The sequence below is a fragment of the Crocodylus siamensis genome, chromosome 4 (assembly GCF_052110815.1).
Source record: "Crocodylus siamensis isolate JL-2025a chromosome 4, ASM5211081v1, whole genome shotgun sequence".
Classification (NCBI taxonomy): domain Eukaryota; kingdom Metazoa; phylum Chordata; order Crocodylia; family Crocodylidae; genus Crocodylus; species Crocodylus siamensis.
In genome coordinates, this window is record NC_143398.1 from 71,615,164 (window position 1) to 71,630,151 (window position 14,988).

The 14,988-nt window shown below is 42.2% G+C and overlaps 1 protein-coding gene across 1 annotated transcript in view; it reads right to left on the reverse strand.

Annotated features, from left to right (window-relative positions):
• Positions 1-14,988, reverse strand: part of KCNC2 (potassium voltage-gated channel subfamily C member 2) — a 185,426-nt gene that overhangs the window by 6,288 nt on the left and 164,150 nt on the right. The window contains exons 3-4 of the mRNA XM_090042545.1: positions 5,419-6,346; positions 1,219-1,386 (exon numbers count right to left, since the gene is read on the reverse strand). Coding sequence (XP_089898671.1) covers positions 1,219-1,386; positions 5,419-6,346 — 1,096 coding nt within the window. The remainder of the gene's footprint in view (positions 1-1,218; positions 1,387-5,418; positions 6,347-14,988) is intronic.

Here is a 14,988-nt window from a genome sequence, read left to right on the forward strand (position 1 = left end):
CTACAGTTGTTCATGGCTACATTTCTGGTCATATGCATTCACATTTTGCATAATGATCTCAGCTGCTTATTTTTTAAAGAAATGAGGTACTGCATCTAGCAGAATTATCAGCATAATTTAAGACCATGTTCTTTTCTTCTTCTGTTAGCCAGCTGAAACAAGAAGTTGCAACAATCATGTTTGCTATAGACAACGCTGGTGAACAAAGCTACTGACCAGCTCCAGTTGTGGGCATAGAGATGATACATTCAAATAGCATTAATGCATAACTGTTCAGGAATTTATTTTAAACAGTCACTGAAAACCACCATAGCTAGACAATTCATTAAAAATGCAATCCAATTCTTATAGAAGGAAATGGAAAGGATCTCATTGACATCAATTACATTTGGAATATTCTATATGTAAGGTATTTTTTAACAGTGACCAGCACTGGCCTAATTTGGTTCCCTTTGAAGCCAGTAAGTGAGTGTAAGAGCAAATGCCTGATTCTACAAAATGCTGAGCAATCAGATATAAGGACACTCAGTACTTTCTTATAGAAAGCATCTGGCACCTTGCAGGATCAGACCCTAACTGTATCACGCCTGAATCCTGGCTAGAAGAGACCAATCTATTTTGGTATAATCTTTGTGCCCTTAGTGATACTGTTGTCATGATAAGCTGTCTTTAAGCATCATAAACGTGGTTCTCTTTCAAATGCCTTCAAAAATATTTGTATGATAAGTTTTGTTATGGTTTGGGCTTATTCAATTTTTCAATCCTTCAGTGTCATTAATTTAGCTATCTTTTTTTAAAAAGTTGTTAAATGCAAATTTTAGTTATTGAATAATTAATTTGTCTTTTAGGAATGCCAAAGGGAATATTTAAAGCAGCAGATGAGTGATTTAATGAGAAACGTCTAAATGACTGCTTTTTTCTGTAAAGTATGGACAAACGAAGACACAAGTATAATGGCTATATAACATCAAGCCCTTTTTTTCTTTTGTTTTTTGTTTTTGTTTTTTTTGTTTTTTTAGGGGCGTGGGCGAGTTAAGGAATGTCTTCTAAAAGGAAAGGCAAGAAAAGAAAAGGATGAACAAAAATAAAGAAAAACATGCATTGAACTGACCACAATCGTTCCTACGGAGCATTTGCGCACATTACTTTGTTCTAAGCTTGTTTCTCACAAGCACATTCCTGAGTAGCCTTTTATGATCTAATGAAAGAAGTCCATACCTTTCCTGATCCCTCCATCAGTAGCACACGTGTAATCACCTGTTGTCAGTAGGAAACATGTTCCCCCTCTTCTGTTTTTGTCTCTGGTACTAGAGCGTCTGATTGGTGGGTGCCTTTCACCAGGTGAGAGTGGCTGCTCACTTCCTGCACTGTCTTCACCTGATAACACTGGTTAAAGCACCATGCCCATTTACAGACAATAACGAATGAGGAAATGAGACATCACAAAGAGCTTATGTTGAATGCCAGTAATTTCCACAGCTCAAGTACAAAAAACAGTAATAAGTTCACAATAAAAACAAAAAAACCCGCAGTTAATCATCAGTCACTACAAAATGCAGCAAAATGGGAAAAAATGAGTAAAAATGTTTTATTCAGAAGCAAATGATCTTTCAGCTATCCTGACCCCACTTTAAATCTCACCTCATGTTCTACTGGCTGAATATGTAATAAAATATAATATGATAAAAGACTATTTTAGTTGTGCTTTCAATGACTGTTACAACCTTTATGACTACAGTTTGTCTCCATTGTTTCAACACCGTGTTCATCTCCTTGCCAATGTCCTGTATTAAAAAATGAAGTTATGTTGATCATTTTGATGCAAAATGCATTGTGTTTATTTAAAAAGGTTGCTGTAGAAAGGATAAACCCATCTCAAAACATACAGTTCTAAGGGAGTTAGTTATATGGGTCTGTAAACATACATACCCGAAGGCTAAATGCAGTTTTTATTCACTGTGATAACATTTTGAAAATAGCAAAATCCCTACCTCTACTTCTACCTTTCTCAGTTTCCCAAAGATACTTTTCTTTAGCAACAGATGTATAGTATTTTAAAACACTGGCCACAATTTAAAAAGCATAAATATTCATGGCAGCACTTACATTTTAAACATGTGCTTAAATTCTATTAAAACTTTAACAAGCCTTACTATGTGTTTAAAGTTTAAAACACTCTTCCCTGAACTAGGGGTGCAAATTAATTCTGAAATGACAACTTTAATAGAATTATGCAAAAGAAATTCAGGCTGTGGACATGTGACATTTTGACTAATCTCCAGGGATCCAGGTTTTCCGTTTCCCATGGAAAAATGAAGTAAACCGTGGATTTTACCTTTTACTGGAAGAAACTGAAGATTTCTCATTTTACCAGAGAAACCCACAGAATTTGTGGTTTTGTGACAAGCCCTCTGCAGGCTGACAGTTCCAGCCTACAGGGGGCTGGAGGGAGTGGGAGGAGAGCAGTAAGGCAGGGTGCACCACATGCATGTATATGCACGTGGCCCCAAGCAGCCTGGAGAGCCGCACAGGCAGGTAAGTGGGAGAGAGGGATGTGGGAATTGAAGCTCCCATAGGGAGGGAGAGAAGTTGAGCAGGGCTGGGGCTTAGGGCCCCAGCAAGAAGCAGGAAGGGGCTGTGGGAGGGTCATCAGGGTGGGGTAGGGCCAGGTCCCCACTGCTGCGTGTATTCCTAGGGGGGCTGTGGGGAACCCATGCCCCTCAGGTCTGAGTGTGGGGTGGGGCAGCCTGCCCACTGAGGAGGGGTGGGGGGCTACTCCCCGCTGCTGCGCACACTCCTGGGGGCTGCCCCCCAGACCTGTGCACAGATCAGGGGCTGCATGCTTCCTGCTTCAGGCTCACGCTCCCTGCCCTACTGCCCTCCCCCTGGGCCTCCGCAGCCCAACAGAGCCACACAGGAAGCTGCCTGCTGCTGCAAACTTCGTGCTGCCTGCATACACTGCACACAGCCCCACGCTGCCACCCCGGCTGCAGCTGCGGAAATAGAGGATGCCTCACCAAGACAGTGTGGAGCTCACAGTGGTAGGGGGCTTCCTATGCAGCTCCACTGTTCCGTTCATCACTGGGTCATACACACTGGGCTGCAGTGGCCCTGGGGGAGGGCAGCAGGGTGAGAGTCCACAGCGTACACCCCCTGCCCCATGCACAGATGTGGGGGACACTCCCCTGGGAGTGCATGCCATGGCAGGAAGCAGCCCCCACTCCCTTCAAGCCCATAGCAGTCAGGCAGCACGCAGAGGGGAGCCAGGCTCCACTCCACTGAAGCAGTTGCTGCCTCCTGCCAGGGGCAGGGGGCTGCAGACCCAGTTCTCTGCCCCTATAGTCCTGGCAGCTGGGGGCCCGCTCCAGTAGGGCTGGGGGGGATTTGGGAGGGGGTGCGGGGCAGGGCTGGGGAGCTATGGGTGTGCTTTTCATTTTAAAATCACATATTTGTGGGGTTTTAAATCAGAATTTTCAGTTTTTTATAGAGAATTTGTGATTTTTTTTAATCAGGAAAACCAAGATCCCTGGTAATCTCTGTATGCTGTATAAAAGTAGAGTGGACAAACAGGGGGCTGGACTCGATGATCTTCTGAGGTCCCTTCCAGCCCTAATGTCTATGAAATCTATGAAACATACAGCTCTTCATCTCTGTGAGTTACTATTCTCCAAGTAAAGTAACTCTTCAGAAAGTCAGAATTAATTATAAACTGGTGTAAATTACACCAAATTACAAGTCACGTGTTCACAGCTCTAGTCCATTTCATCCCTGGGTAGCTGTTTTGCTCTGTTCAAACAGGCCCTAACTGGCTCTCCTTGCCACCCAGTGTTGAGGTGCTGTTAGTGGTACCTACTGAGGGCAGCTACCTCCAGAGCTGGTGATCAGTTTCCTCTGGACACCAGCATAACTTGTATTAGTGTACATAACCAATGTAAGTTATATTGTGTCTTCAGTCCACACATTGTGTTAGAACATGAAGCAGAAATAGTGGCACAATCAGAGGGGGAAAAAAAAAGGAAAAATGATCGCTAAGTTTATTCATTTTTGCATATGTCTCTAACCTCAAGGATGGTAGCACCTTGTAAATAAATCTGCAGATTCACTGTAACTGTCTTTCTGCTCTGATCACACAGAGCCTCTTCTGTTATGGAGTACCTCTAGCAGGACTTGATGCAATAGAAAAGCTGTTATCATTAACACTTTGATGATCCTGCCTGAAAGTGTGCATCAGTCAAACACTGCAAAGCATATTCCACCCACTGCATGCAGATTCTCCCTTCCCCCTTTGGCATCTTTAGACTTTTCAAAAGTATTCTCTGTTTACTCCGCTTAAAATGTCTCTCAGAACCTGCAATTCATTTTCTTTGAACCCTAATGTAGTAGTACAGCAAGAGAATAGAACAAAGGTACTTTTCAAAGTGAAGCTTTTTAGCTCCTGACCTCTAAAGAGCAAATTCCAGCTAATAAAAATATTAGTCATGTTTTGTCATTATTATATGTTCACAATATAAAATGAACCTAATGATTGATGTGGGAGTTTTGAAATCCAGTGGTATTTACCATAACAATTAACAGATTTGGGGGAGAGCCCTCTTGTGATTGCAAAACAATACTTATTACATTAGAAACAAAATACTTTTTTTCTCATTTATCTCGAGAGATATTTTGAATATGCCAGGAAGCCACTGAGGTCAGAAGCATCTTTTTATTCAGTGTCTGTACAGTGCCTACACTGGCCTCCTGATTTATGGCAAGGGCTTCTAGGCATTGTGAGAAAGAGAATAATGAATAGTGACAATGCTATTACAAGTTGTTGCTGTTTACTGCTCTTTTTTATCTTTTCTTTAAAAAAAGACTTCATTATTTTACTTTGGAAAAAAAAATCTAAAGTCTAGAGATCAGCTTCCCATGCTACTTCCTTCAAGTGCTGGTGTTTCAATGATAAAACATCTGCTTCTTTGTTATATTTGTTTCTTGTAGTGCATCTTAAATAACATGCCACCATGTGGTGTAGGCAAAGCTGACACAAAAGACAAACACCCAGCAAAACAGCATGGAGTTCAACAGTGTAGAACGTCATGACTTTTCATATAATTACAATCATGCAGGAAAACAAAAAACATCAGTACAAGGCAACAAACAACAGGCAAAAAACTGGTTGATACTACCAGCTTAAATTCACAACATACCATTCACAACATTACAAGCAAACTGTATAGACCAGCTATGCGCAGATCTGAAAATGCCACTGTAACTACTTTACCATATACAAGACTGACGCACACAAACACTGGAGTGAGGGGGAAAGGGTGGATACTACATCTTCTAGTTGCAGAAAGATTTAATGCTTTCTGAAACCTACCAAACATACTGGTCTATAAAGTATTTAAAGATCATGCATTTCAAATTATGTCCTACCTGATCTGTTGTGTTCCATCAGCCGGTTTTCTTTGCCCAGACAGACATCACTCTGCATGCTATTGCAGGCCATATTCAAGTCTGTCTTGCAAAATGTAGGAGAGCTCGCTTGAGGAGCAGGAGGGATGTGCTTCTTCCGCTTTCTTGGCAGTTTCTGTTTTGCCATTGCCAGGGAGTAGTACATTCCAAAATTGTTAACAATGACAGGCACAGGCATGGCTATGGTCAGTACCCCAGCCAAAGCACACAGAGCACCCACTAGCATGCCTGACCAAGTCCGAGGACACATGTCCCCATACCCAAGGGTGGTCATGGTGACCACAGCCCACCAGAAGCCAATGGGGATATTTTTGAACTGTGTGTGCTCACTGGCCGATGGGTCATTGGGTTGGGCTCCTACTCGCTCAGCATAGTAGATCATGGTGGCAAATATCAAAACACCTAGTGCCAGGAATATTATCAGCAGCAAAAACTCATTGGTGCTAGCTCGAAGCGTGTGGCCCAGCACCCTGAGGCCAACAAAATGTCGGGTGAGCTTGAAGATTCGCAGGATTCTCACAAACCTCACCACCCTGAGGAAACCAAGCACATCCTTAGCAGCTTTGGAAGAGAGCCCACTCAAGCCCACCTCTAGGTAAAAGGGCAAGATGGCCACAAAGTCAATGATATTCAAGAGGTTCTTGATGAATTCAAGTTTATTGGGTGAAAAAATGACACGAACTAAAAATTCAAATGTAAACCACACCACACAAACTCCTTCTACGTAAGTCAGAGCAGGATCGGTCTCAATTTCATACTGTAGAACTGTTTCTGTGCTGTTGATGACTTGCTCAGTTTTGTTTATAATGGTATTGAAAGCCTCATGGGTTTCCAGGCAAAAGGTTGTGATTGAAACTAGGATGAAGAATAAAGAGGCAAACGCAATGAACTGCAAAGGAGAAAATAGAAAAAAGAATCAGAACCTTACGCTAATGCACACACGGTACTTTACATTGTTAATACATTCATCATCATTACTATCATGTATGTTAAACTGATTAATTTCAAAAGCTCCTAAACTGATACACAGACTCCCACTCATAAAACATAAAACTAAAGGCTACTTATTTGTGCAGTGCATGCTGCATAAAATATAGTCACTGGGAAAACTTTGACTGTGGGTATCAGGCAAGCTGAGAGCCATAAAAAAAGAAGTGGCATTTTTTGTTGTCTGCACTGAGGATGCAGGAATCCATTTGTCAAATCATCATGCAAAAGACCCTGATATCCCACATTAAACTTCAGAGTTCTCAGTCTCTCAGAGAAAACTGAAAAATTGGGTAGATCTGAATATGTTTGAGATCATCATACCTAAGGTTAAGAAACCCTCCAATTAAGCCATCAACATTTCCTGTACATAAAAAGAGATTCAAACAGAGATTTCATTTGCATTGCCACTAATTCACAGAAGTGGATTATCTTCTATGAATTGGCATATAGAGATGTTCTGACGGATTGTAGATGGAGTTGGTAGAAGAATCTACCAACAAACATTCAGCATGCTGTGAAGGAGAAAATAAAAACCCACACTCTCCAACCCATTACTTTGACCCATTTATCCTCTTTGCATCCCTCTGTTTTCTCTTTTTTCATATCAGACATAAGCTACATGTCTTTGTAGCATATTCTCACTCTGTCTTTTGTCCACTATTCAGAACAATTTCTAATCAAGCCTTTGATGCCAGCCTCAATAGCCTACTTCATTCTCCCATATTGCCCCAATGGCTAAGAAATAGTCCAAATAAACAAGGACAAAGCCATTTTATTATTCTCCATCAAATTCCTCCTTGTACCTTTGCTTTGCTGTGATGCCTCCAAAAACCATTTCCCAGCAGTTGAACAGCCAGACTCTTCCACTGCCTAATGGACTGACTGAGTTTACCTAATCATTTTCATGTACTCCCCCCTCTCTTATTAACATCTATGTTGTAAGCTTTTTGGGGTAGGAAATGACTTTTCTGTTCGGAACAATGGGATCCTGATCCAAGATTGGAACTTGTTGGGGCTAAAAAGTACAAATATCATCCCTATCCAAACCATACCATACAAACCATAATTTAAATTCTACATAAAGACTGCTATCAACCCTGACACAACACAGACCTAACACCCTAACCTGCCACAGGTACAGCGGGGGAACCACAGCAGCCCTGCTTCTAGAAAATGTTGTCAATATACGCTCAAGAGGTCCCAGGCAGAGGGTCACGCCTATCCTTACCAATTTTGTGTTGTCTACAAACTTGATCAAGAAGCTTTCTCTGCGAGTATCTAAATATTAACACACACTTGAAACAGCACCGGGCCAAGGGCAGACCCCTCTGGGATTCCACTTGAAACCTTCTGCCATTCTGACATGGACCCATTAGTAATTACCCTTTGCTTGAGGCCACCTTATAGTAATTTTATCTGGCCCACATTTCTCCAATTTGTTTATGAGAAGGTTGTGTGGTACCTTGTCAAAAGCCTTGCTAAAGTCTAGATACACTATATCTACAGCATTCCCTTAATCCACCCAAGTAGTTACTTTGTCTAAGAAGATCAGGTTTTTGTTTGACACTTTATTTTTCATGAATCTGCATTGGCTGCCTGTGATAAGCCCTTCTTCCTCCAGGTGCTTGAAACGGCCTTCCTCAGGATACGCTCCAGCAACTTCTCAAGTACTGAGGTGAAGTTAACCAGTCTATAACTCCCTGAGTCCTCTTTCTTGCCGTTTTTAAAGAGGGGCACTACACTGGCCCTTTACCAGTCCTGTGAAACCTGGCCCGTCTCCTACAGCTTCATGAAGAGGGCTCTGAGATCTCCTCTGCCAGTTCCTTTAGGACACTGAGATGAAGTTCATCCAGCCCTGATGATGTGAATTCATTCATACCCAACAAAAGCTCTCTGACAATCTCTTTTGTTATATCTTGTAATAATAAAAAAAAGCAACAAATGGTTATAAATTAGGTTGCTCCATAGTTCTCACTGTAAGGCCCCAGCCCTTACAGGAATTAAGATTAGGTTGCTCCTAATCTTGTCATTCGCACTGACATGACCTGGGGCAGGTATATGGTTCAGGCTTACTTTTTCCACACACAAAATTTTTTCAGCACAGATGGTTCATGCCATCTCTGGGAAGGAAAAAATTAAGAAAAGAATTCACAAGAATTCATAAAGTCTTTTCACTAAGATGCTTTAGCATTCAATGCTGTGGAACAGAGATCCAAAATTTGGATAGAGGTTGCAACAACAGCTGGGACAGGCTCTTGACTTTTCTAACTAACCCAATTTGGCCAAGTCATAAATCTCTGAAAAAATGCCACGTTGCACATGCTCCATAGGTATTCTTAAAAGAGTTTTCTAGCTAAATTTTCCCAAGATTTCATCTGGCATGAGCATGCTAAACAGATGAGAAAATAGCAAGTATGTGTGGAGACTGGAACTAGGTGGACAAAGGAACCAAGGATGAAACAAGTATGAAGAGCCTAGGCATTGAAGCCTGAGACTGGCTAGGTAAGATGCCCAAAACAGAAAAAAGGAGCCAAAGAGAGTGGAATTAGGATAAGGAGAGTGGGTGGGATTAACTGGAGAGATCATGGACAGAACGAGTCGGGCTTAGACCAGAAAAAGCAGTAGAATGTGTAACTCCCTTAACTCCCCTCAAAACAGAAACTGAAATACATTTCAGGATTATTCAGTCTTGACACTAATCTACTGTCAGCAAATATGGCAGTGCCACCAGTCATGTCCAGCTGCTCGCCAAGCACCCCCCCTGCCCCGACTCAGCGTCCAACAGTGCACCACCCTCCCCACCCCCGCCCAGTGGCCAGGGTTACACTGCTCTGTGTCTGTCTGCCGGGGGGTATAATGATGCAAAAAGGTTAAAAGCCCCAGAATTAAATAATTTACTCAAGTAGCAGAGGTCCATACACTGCATCTGAAGGTTTAGTCCATTTAAATACACATGATAAAAATCTATTTATTTAAATTACCTAAATGATTGAAAGATCAAAGTTGCTACTAACAAGCCTAGAAGTTAGAAGGATTTTAATCATTGAAGAAGGCAGAACAGTGTGGAATCTTATAGTCCAACTTGTTCAAAGAGGCATATACTTGCATAAGCTACAGTGTACTTTGTCAGATGCAGTGAATTAACTTGCAAAGAATAGGGGTACCCAATAGAAAGGAATAAGGCAAGGTAAAGGTGCACTAACTGAACCAGGGATGCATAAGCTTTTGAGAGCCACAGCTCACATGATCAGAGTCTATGAAAGGACATGCACAAAGCAGGCTATCAAACAGAAGTAGTGATTAAAATACAAAAAACAGATGCAGAGAAAAGGGAGGAATGGGAGCCCTACTAAGAGAGGCAGAGGGGATTGATAAGAACAATAAGGCAATAAACACATAGGGACATAAAAGCAAATCCAGGTAATGGAATAAGAATCCATAGTCCCTGTTCAGATCATAACTTCACCCAATCCAGCCTGTGAATGATTTCTTCTTCTGCCATTTCACATTCAAAGTTGATTTCTAAAATTCCATTGTTTAAGAGCAACTACTCTTGAGATCAGCAATGAAATGTCCAGGAAGTCTGAAATGTTTTGCCACAAGATTGTCATTCTAGACTTGATGTCAGCTCAGTATCCACTCATTCCGTCATGTAGGAATTGCTCTATCCAACACAGACAGCAGAGGGACACTGAGCAGATAATGCTGTATATGAAATCTTATGTTATAGTCCATGTTATTTGGTCCAGTGATAGTGTAATCTGTGTTGATGAAGGGACATAACTGGCATCTGAATCTCTTTGCAAGGCCTGGTGCCTCAGCGAGAAAAGTATTTAGGTATCCTGTTTCTGGAGAAATGCTGTTTTGAGGCTGGCACGCTGTGAGCCAGGACAGGTTAGCCTTCCGTGGCTACCTTGAAATGGGTGTCATTTTCAAAGAGGAGTTAGAGGTCATTAATGGTGTGCCCAAGCTGTGTTGTTCAAGCTGGGGGCTGTAGGTTATAACCAGAAGGATTCTCTTGTCCTGTTATACAGGTAGTAAAGTAGCAGCACAACTAATGGAGTAGGGCATTAGTTGATTTGAGTGGTTAGTTTTGGGATTGTGCTGTAAGTGTAGGAATCCCTAATCTAGACCCCAAGTGGGACCCTTAATCCTAGTTGATGGGGAACAAAGCAAATATGGTAGTAACATACATTTTTTTAAAGTAATAAGGTGTCTTCTCTGACCTATGGTGTCATTTCCATCAGCAACCAGCACCCACAGGATGTTTCTTTGCTATGCAAGCTGATCAAGAGGACTGTAAAAAGACAGTCGGGTTTCAGGCCAGAGACACCATGCATTGCTCTGATCAACGATTTCCTCCCATCTACTGGTTAGGAATGTGGATGAATACTTTGAGATCTTTCTGAAGCGCATGGTCCTGTGCTGCACATAACTAGGATGAATCCAGAGGGAGTCTACGAGTTGCTCTTCCTTTACCTGGAAAGCCCTCATATGCAGAGAATCAAAGCCCCAATTGTCTCTTCCATACACTTCTATCTAGTTGAAGCCCTTTAGCAAGCAGGTGAGAGAATACAGGCTGAAATGGCCACATAAAAGGCACTTAGTTTCTCCTTTTGAAGGAGAAGGAAAGCTGTGTCCATTTCATTAATGCAAAGCTAAAATAGTCACCTGATCATGGTCTGGTCATGCTGATTCATCCTTTTTGACATCTAGGCTTGATTATTTCAGCTTACCTTACTTACAGAAGCAACTATGTGCCCTGAAAAATCCCTTAACTGGTTCAAATGCAGGAATCCATCAGTTTAGCAACACATTACCCCAGTTCTCCATTCTCTACACTGTCAATGAACTCATAAGCATAGTTATTTCTCCTACAGGCAGAGAAGAAAAAGTGGCAGAGAAGTTGTGTTTATTTCTATTTTTAAATATTTAGGAGGCATTAGAAACTACATTGATGAAGATGACAAAAGCAAGCAAAGAGATTGGATAGATTAAAAAGAAGTCAGTGACATTTTGGGATTCATAACACCTTAAAATGATTTAAAAAAAAATATATATATATATACACACACACACACATATACATACACACACACACACTACATTTCAATTATTTCACACTGTAGACCAATAATAATAATAATGATGTGTGACCCTGGGCACAACACTACCCATACCTTCACCTGAATAGTGGCTACTGGGTACCCCAGAATCCCAGTGGCCTCACCCAGCTCCCTGGGTAGCAGCTGCAGAGTGCCTGAGTGGAGAGCCTCCCCTTACAATCAAACAATCTTGCAGACCATTATAAAACTATTTACAGGATTTAATTATTTCCAAGGTAACATATAACCAATGCAATAGACCAAATGTTACACCACATGACCTGGTGATGGTGGCTTAAGGGTTAATGCTTCTTGGATACACATTACACTAGGGCAAGGTACACAAATTACCCATGATAAATAAGGAACCAATAAGTAATTACATTGATACTCCAACTAATAAACCATCACGAATTTATTTACTCAATCCACAAAACGTTTACACCACGTACTGAGAACCTGTGCGCACTGCCCCTGGCTGGGTGTCTCAGGACTGGCTGTGCCCCTGCACAGGACCTGTGGGCAGTCCCTGCTGCTTGCATCCCTCACACAAGCTCCAGGGGTCTCTGTGCAGCAGGCGATGGCTCCTCCCCCGCAGTCCCTGCAAGAGAGCTTGCAGTCCCTGCCCAGAGCCCTTCCTTGGTTCAGCACGGAACAATATCTGAGCTGCAGGTTGTAACAGTTTCCCCTACCCAGCACAGCATCACAGCACCTGGTAAATGCGGCTCCTCCCTGTGCCCTGCCTGGCCCAGGGCTTCTGGTGGCTGGAGCAGTCCCTGCCAGTCTAGCCCACGGCTCCCTCCAGCACCTGAGCCTGCCCCTCCCTGGTGCCTTCTCACTCGCGGGAGAAAAACCAGGGCGGTCTCCAGCAGTCTCCCCCTGGCCCTGCATCCCCCTTCCCTGTTGTGCTCACTCAGCAGTTTGCAGGAGGGTCTTCCCAGGCTCGGAGTCTCCTCACAGGCAGCTCTTCTCTTGTTCTGCCCTGCGGGGCTGGAGGGGAAGGGGGGGAAACGGACACAGTGCAGCACTCTCCATGCAGACTCTCGCTGCTACTTCTGCAGGGCTGTGACAGGGGCTCTCGGGGGAGATGGCCACGGGAAGATCCTTTCCTTGGTCTCCAGCCTGTCTCTTCCCCAGGGGAAAACTGCTCCTCTCCTTTAAACAAGCCTCTCTGCCAATCCCAGGCCAGAACTCTTCCTGGGCTTTAGCTAACCTCCCTCATTCTAACCCTGTCCAGGTTGCATCACTCCTCCCACTTCCAAGAGGGCTACCTCCAACACAGCTTCACTTGCACTTAGGGCATCCAGTGTCCCAACTGGGACAAACTCTGTCTCTTCGCACTCTCTCTCTGTCCAGGGCAGCCCTTCCCATTCCTTCAGGTGGGTCCATTTTAAATGCTGCTACAGATGTAACCACAGTTACATATAAGGGTGAATGCAAAATATGCAGTGCTCTTTCAGCTATTAAGCAAAACCCCTCTCACAGCTCTATTTAATCTTGACAATCTCATGCCACAATGCGCTTATCAAAATTTGAGATCCAGGACAATCTCAGCCTTTGCCTCAGTTGGAAATCAAACTACTAGAAGACAATGGGAGACAGGAAAAATTACTATTAAATAACTTTGGAAATCTGTAACTGTCACATACAATTGAGGTGCTTTAAGCTAAGGAGTTAAATGCAGTGTGCCACTTGATCTTTGATTAATTCATATCATTATACATAAGTACTGAAGACAAGTATTTCCCAGGGCCGGGGAAGGCTAACTCTGGGCTAAGCACTTCAAAGGTAATATAAACTTCATATCCAGCACAGTTAGGGGAATGAAAAAGTTTTTTTGGCAGATTTCTCTGCTGTAATGGAAAGTAGCTGCATTCTCTTAAACAACAGTATTTCAGCACCATAGCTTCTCAGATTTGACTGCATGGTACACTAAAGATAGAATGCGTTTACACGGCTCCTGAAATTATGGCCTGTAATATGTTGGTGATTCATAAGTCTGGGTTGTGAAGTCTGGGTTTCCTTGTGAATGAGCATTTTACAGTTGCTAACACCACAGAACAAACTTCCTGAAGCTGGAGTAGGCCAGTACACTTATGAATGCTTAAGGCCAGAATTTCTGACATTGTTACATAAACTAACAATGCAGACAGGCACTTGGTAAAATCTTCAAAGGGACTAAGCAGTTTTGGCATTTAACATTTGGGTATTTCTGAAAATCCTGCTAGTTGTCTATCTGTATCTTGAACTGGTTAAATACCTTTGAAAATCTGGCCTTTTTGATTAGGGGCTGTAGGGTATCCAGAAAGACATGCAATAATATGACTGCATGCTACTTAGCTCTTTTGGTAGTTGACTTTCTATCTAGTAATAAACACTTATTTCTGCCTTCTTTCTGTTAGTGAAGGGGAAAGGATGTTATGAGGACTTCAAAACGTCTTTTAAACTCCTGAAGTAGGTTCTTCGTCCTTTCTTTTTCTTTTGCAAATCAATTAAGCATGTTTTATGCCTGTCAAAATACTGCTTACAAATTTCCCCGGGTATGGTTTGCTTAATCTCTTAATTCACCATCTAAAGCAAGATCTCTCAACTGCGAAGATTTGAAGCACCCTTGTGAGGTATGTAAAGAGATCCAGAAGGTACAAAAATAACTTACATTTGGTAAAATAATAGCGCAATTGTTTTCTGCTGCGAGTCTACTGGAAAGGGAAAGTTAGTTTTAGGGCCCCTGTGGTAGGTACCAATTGAAGCTGTGACAACTGTATACTGGAGTACAAACAGCTTGAAATTCATTATAGTGAGGTAAAGACAAGACAGAGAGGCAGCCATAATTTGGAATGTCTCTGTTCTGCCAATTTTAAGTCCAACCTTAACAGCACTGTAACTCACTTGTCCACATCTAATAAATTAATCACTGAATCTAAACTGATATCCATGTTACAAGATTTCATCTGCCTTGGTGCAATGTTATATGCTTGTCTTTCTCTCATTTGAGTAGTTAACTTGCTGAAACACTATTTTTGTATGGCCAATAGTAACTATCAATTTTATTCTACAAAACTAATTTAAAATTGTGATGTGACCTGGTAATTTTAACTTCTTCAGTATACCATATTTTCTTACATACAATATGTACCTTTTCCCAAAACTGGAGCGTGCTTTGTATGTCAGAGACATGACAAGAAAACTTTCTGCCACTTACCTGGCATATGTGAAAGTAAAGTCTACATGCAATGCACAGGGAACTGAACAACGGGCAGGCTCTGCTCCCAAGCTTCTAGGCTGTAACACAAATTGGCTGACATGACCAGACATACATTAAGTATATCAACTGAACTCACCCCATCAGCTGCAAACTCTCTCCCTACTATATGGGTACAAGCTATGATACAGCACTAAACCAATAGTGACCAAAGTATATAACAGTACCATCAAC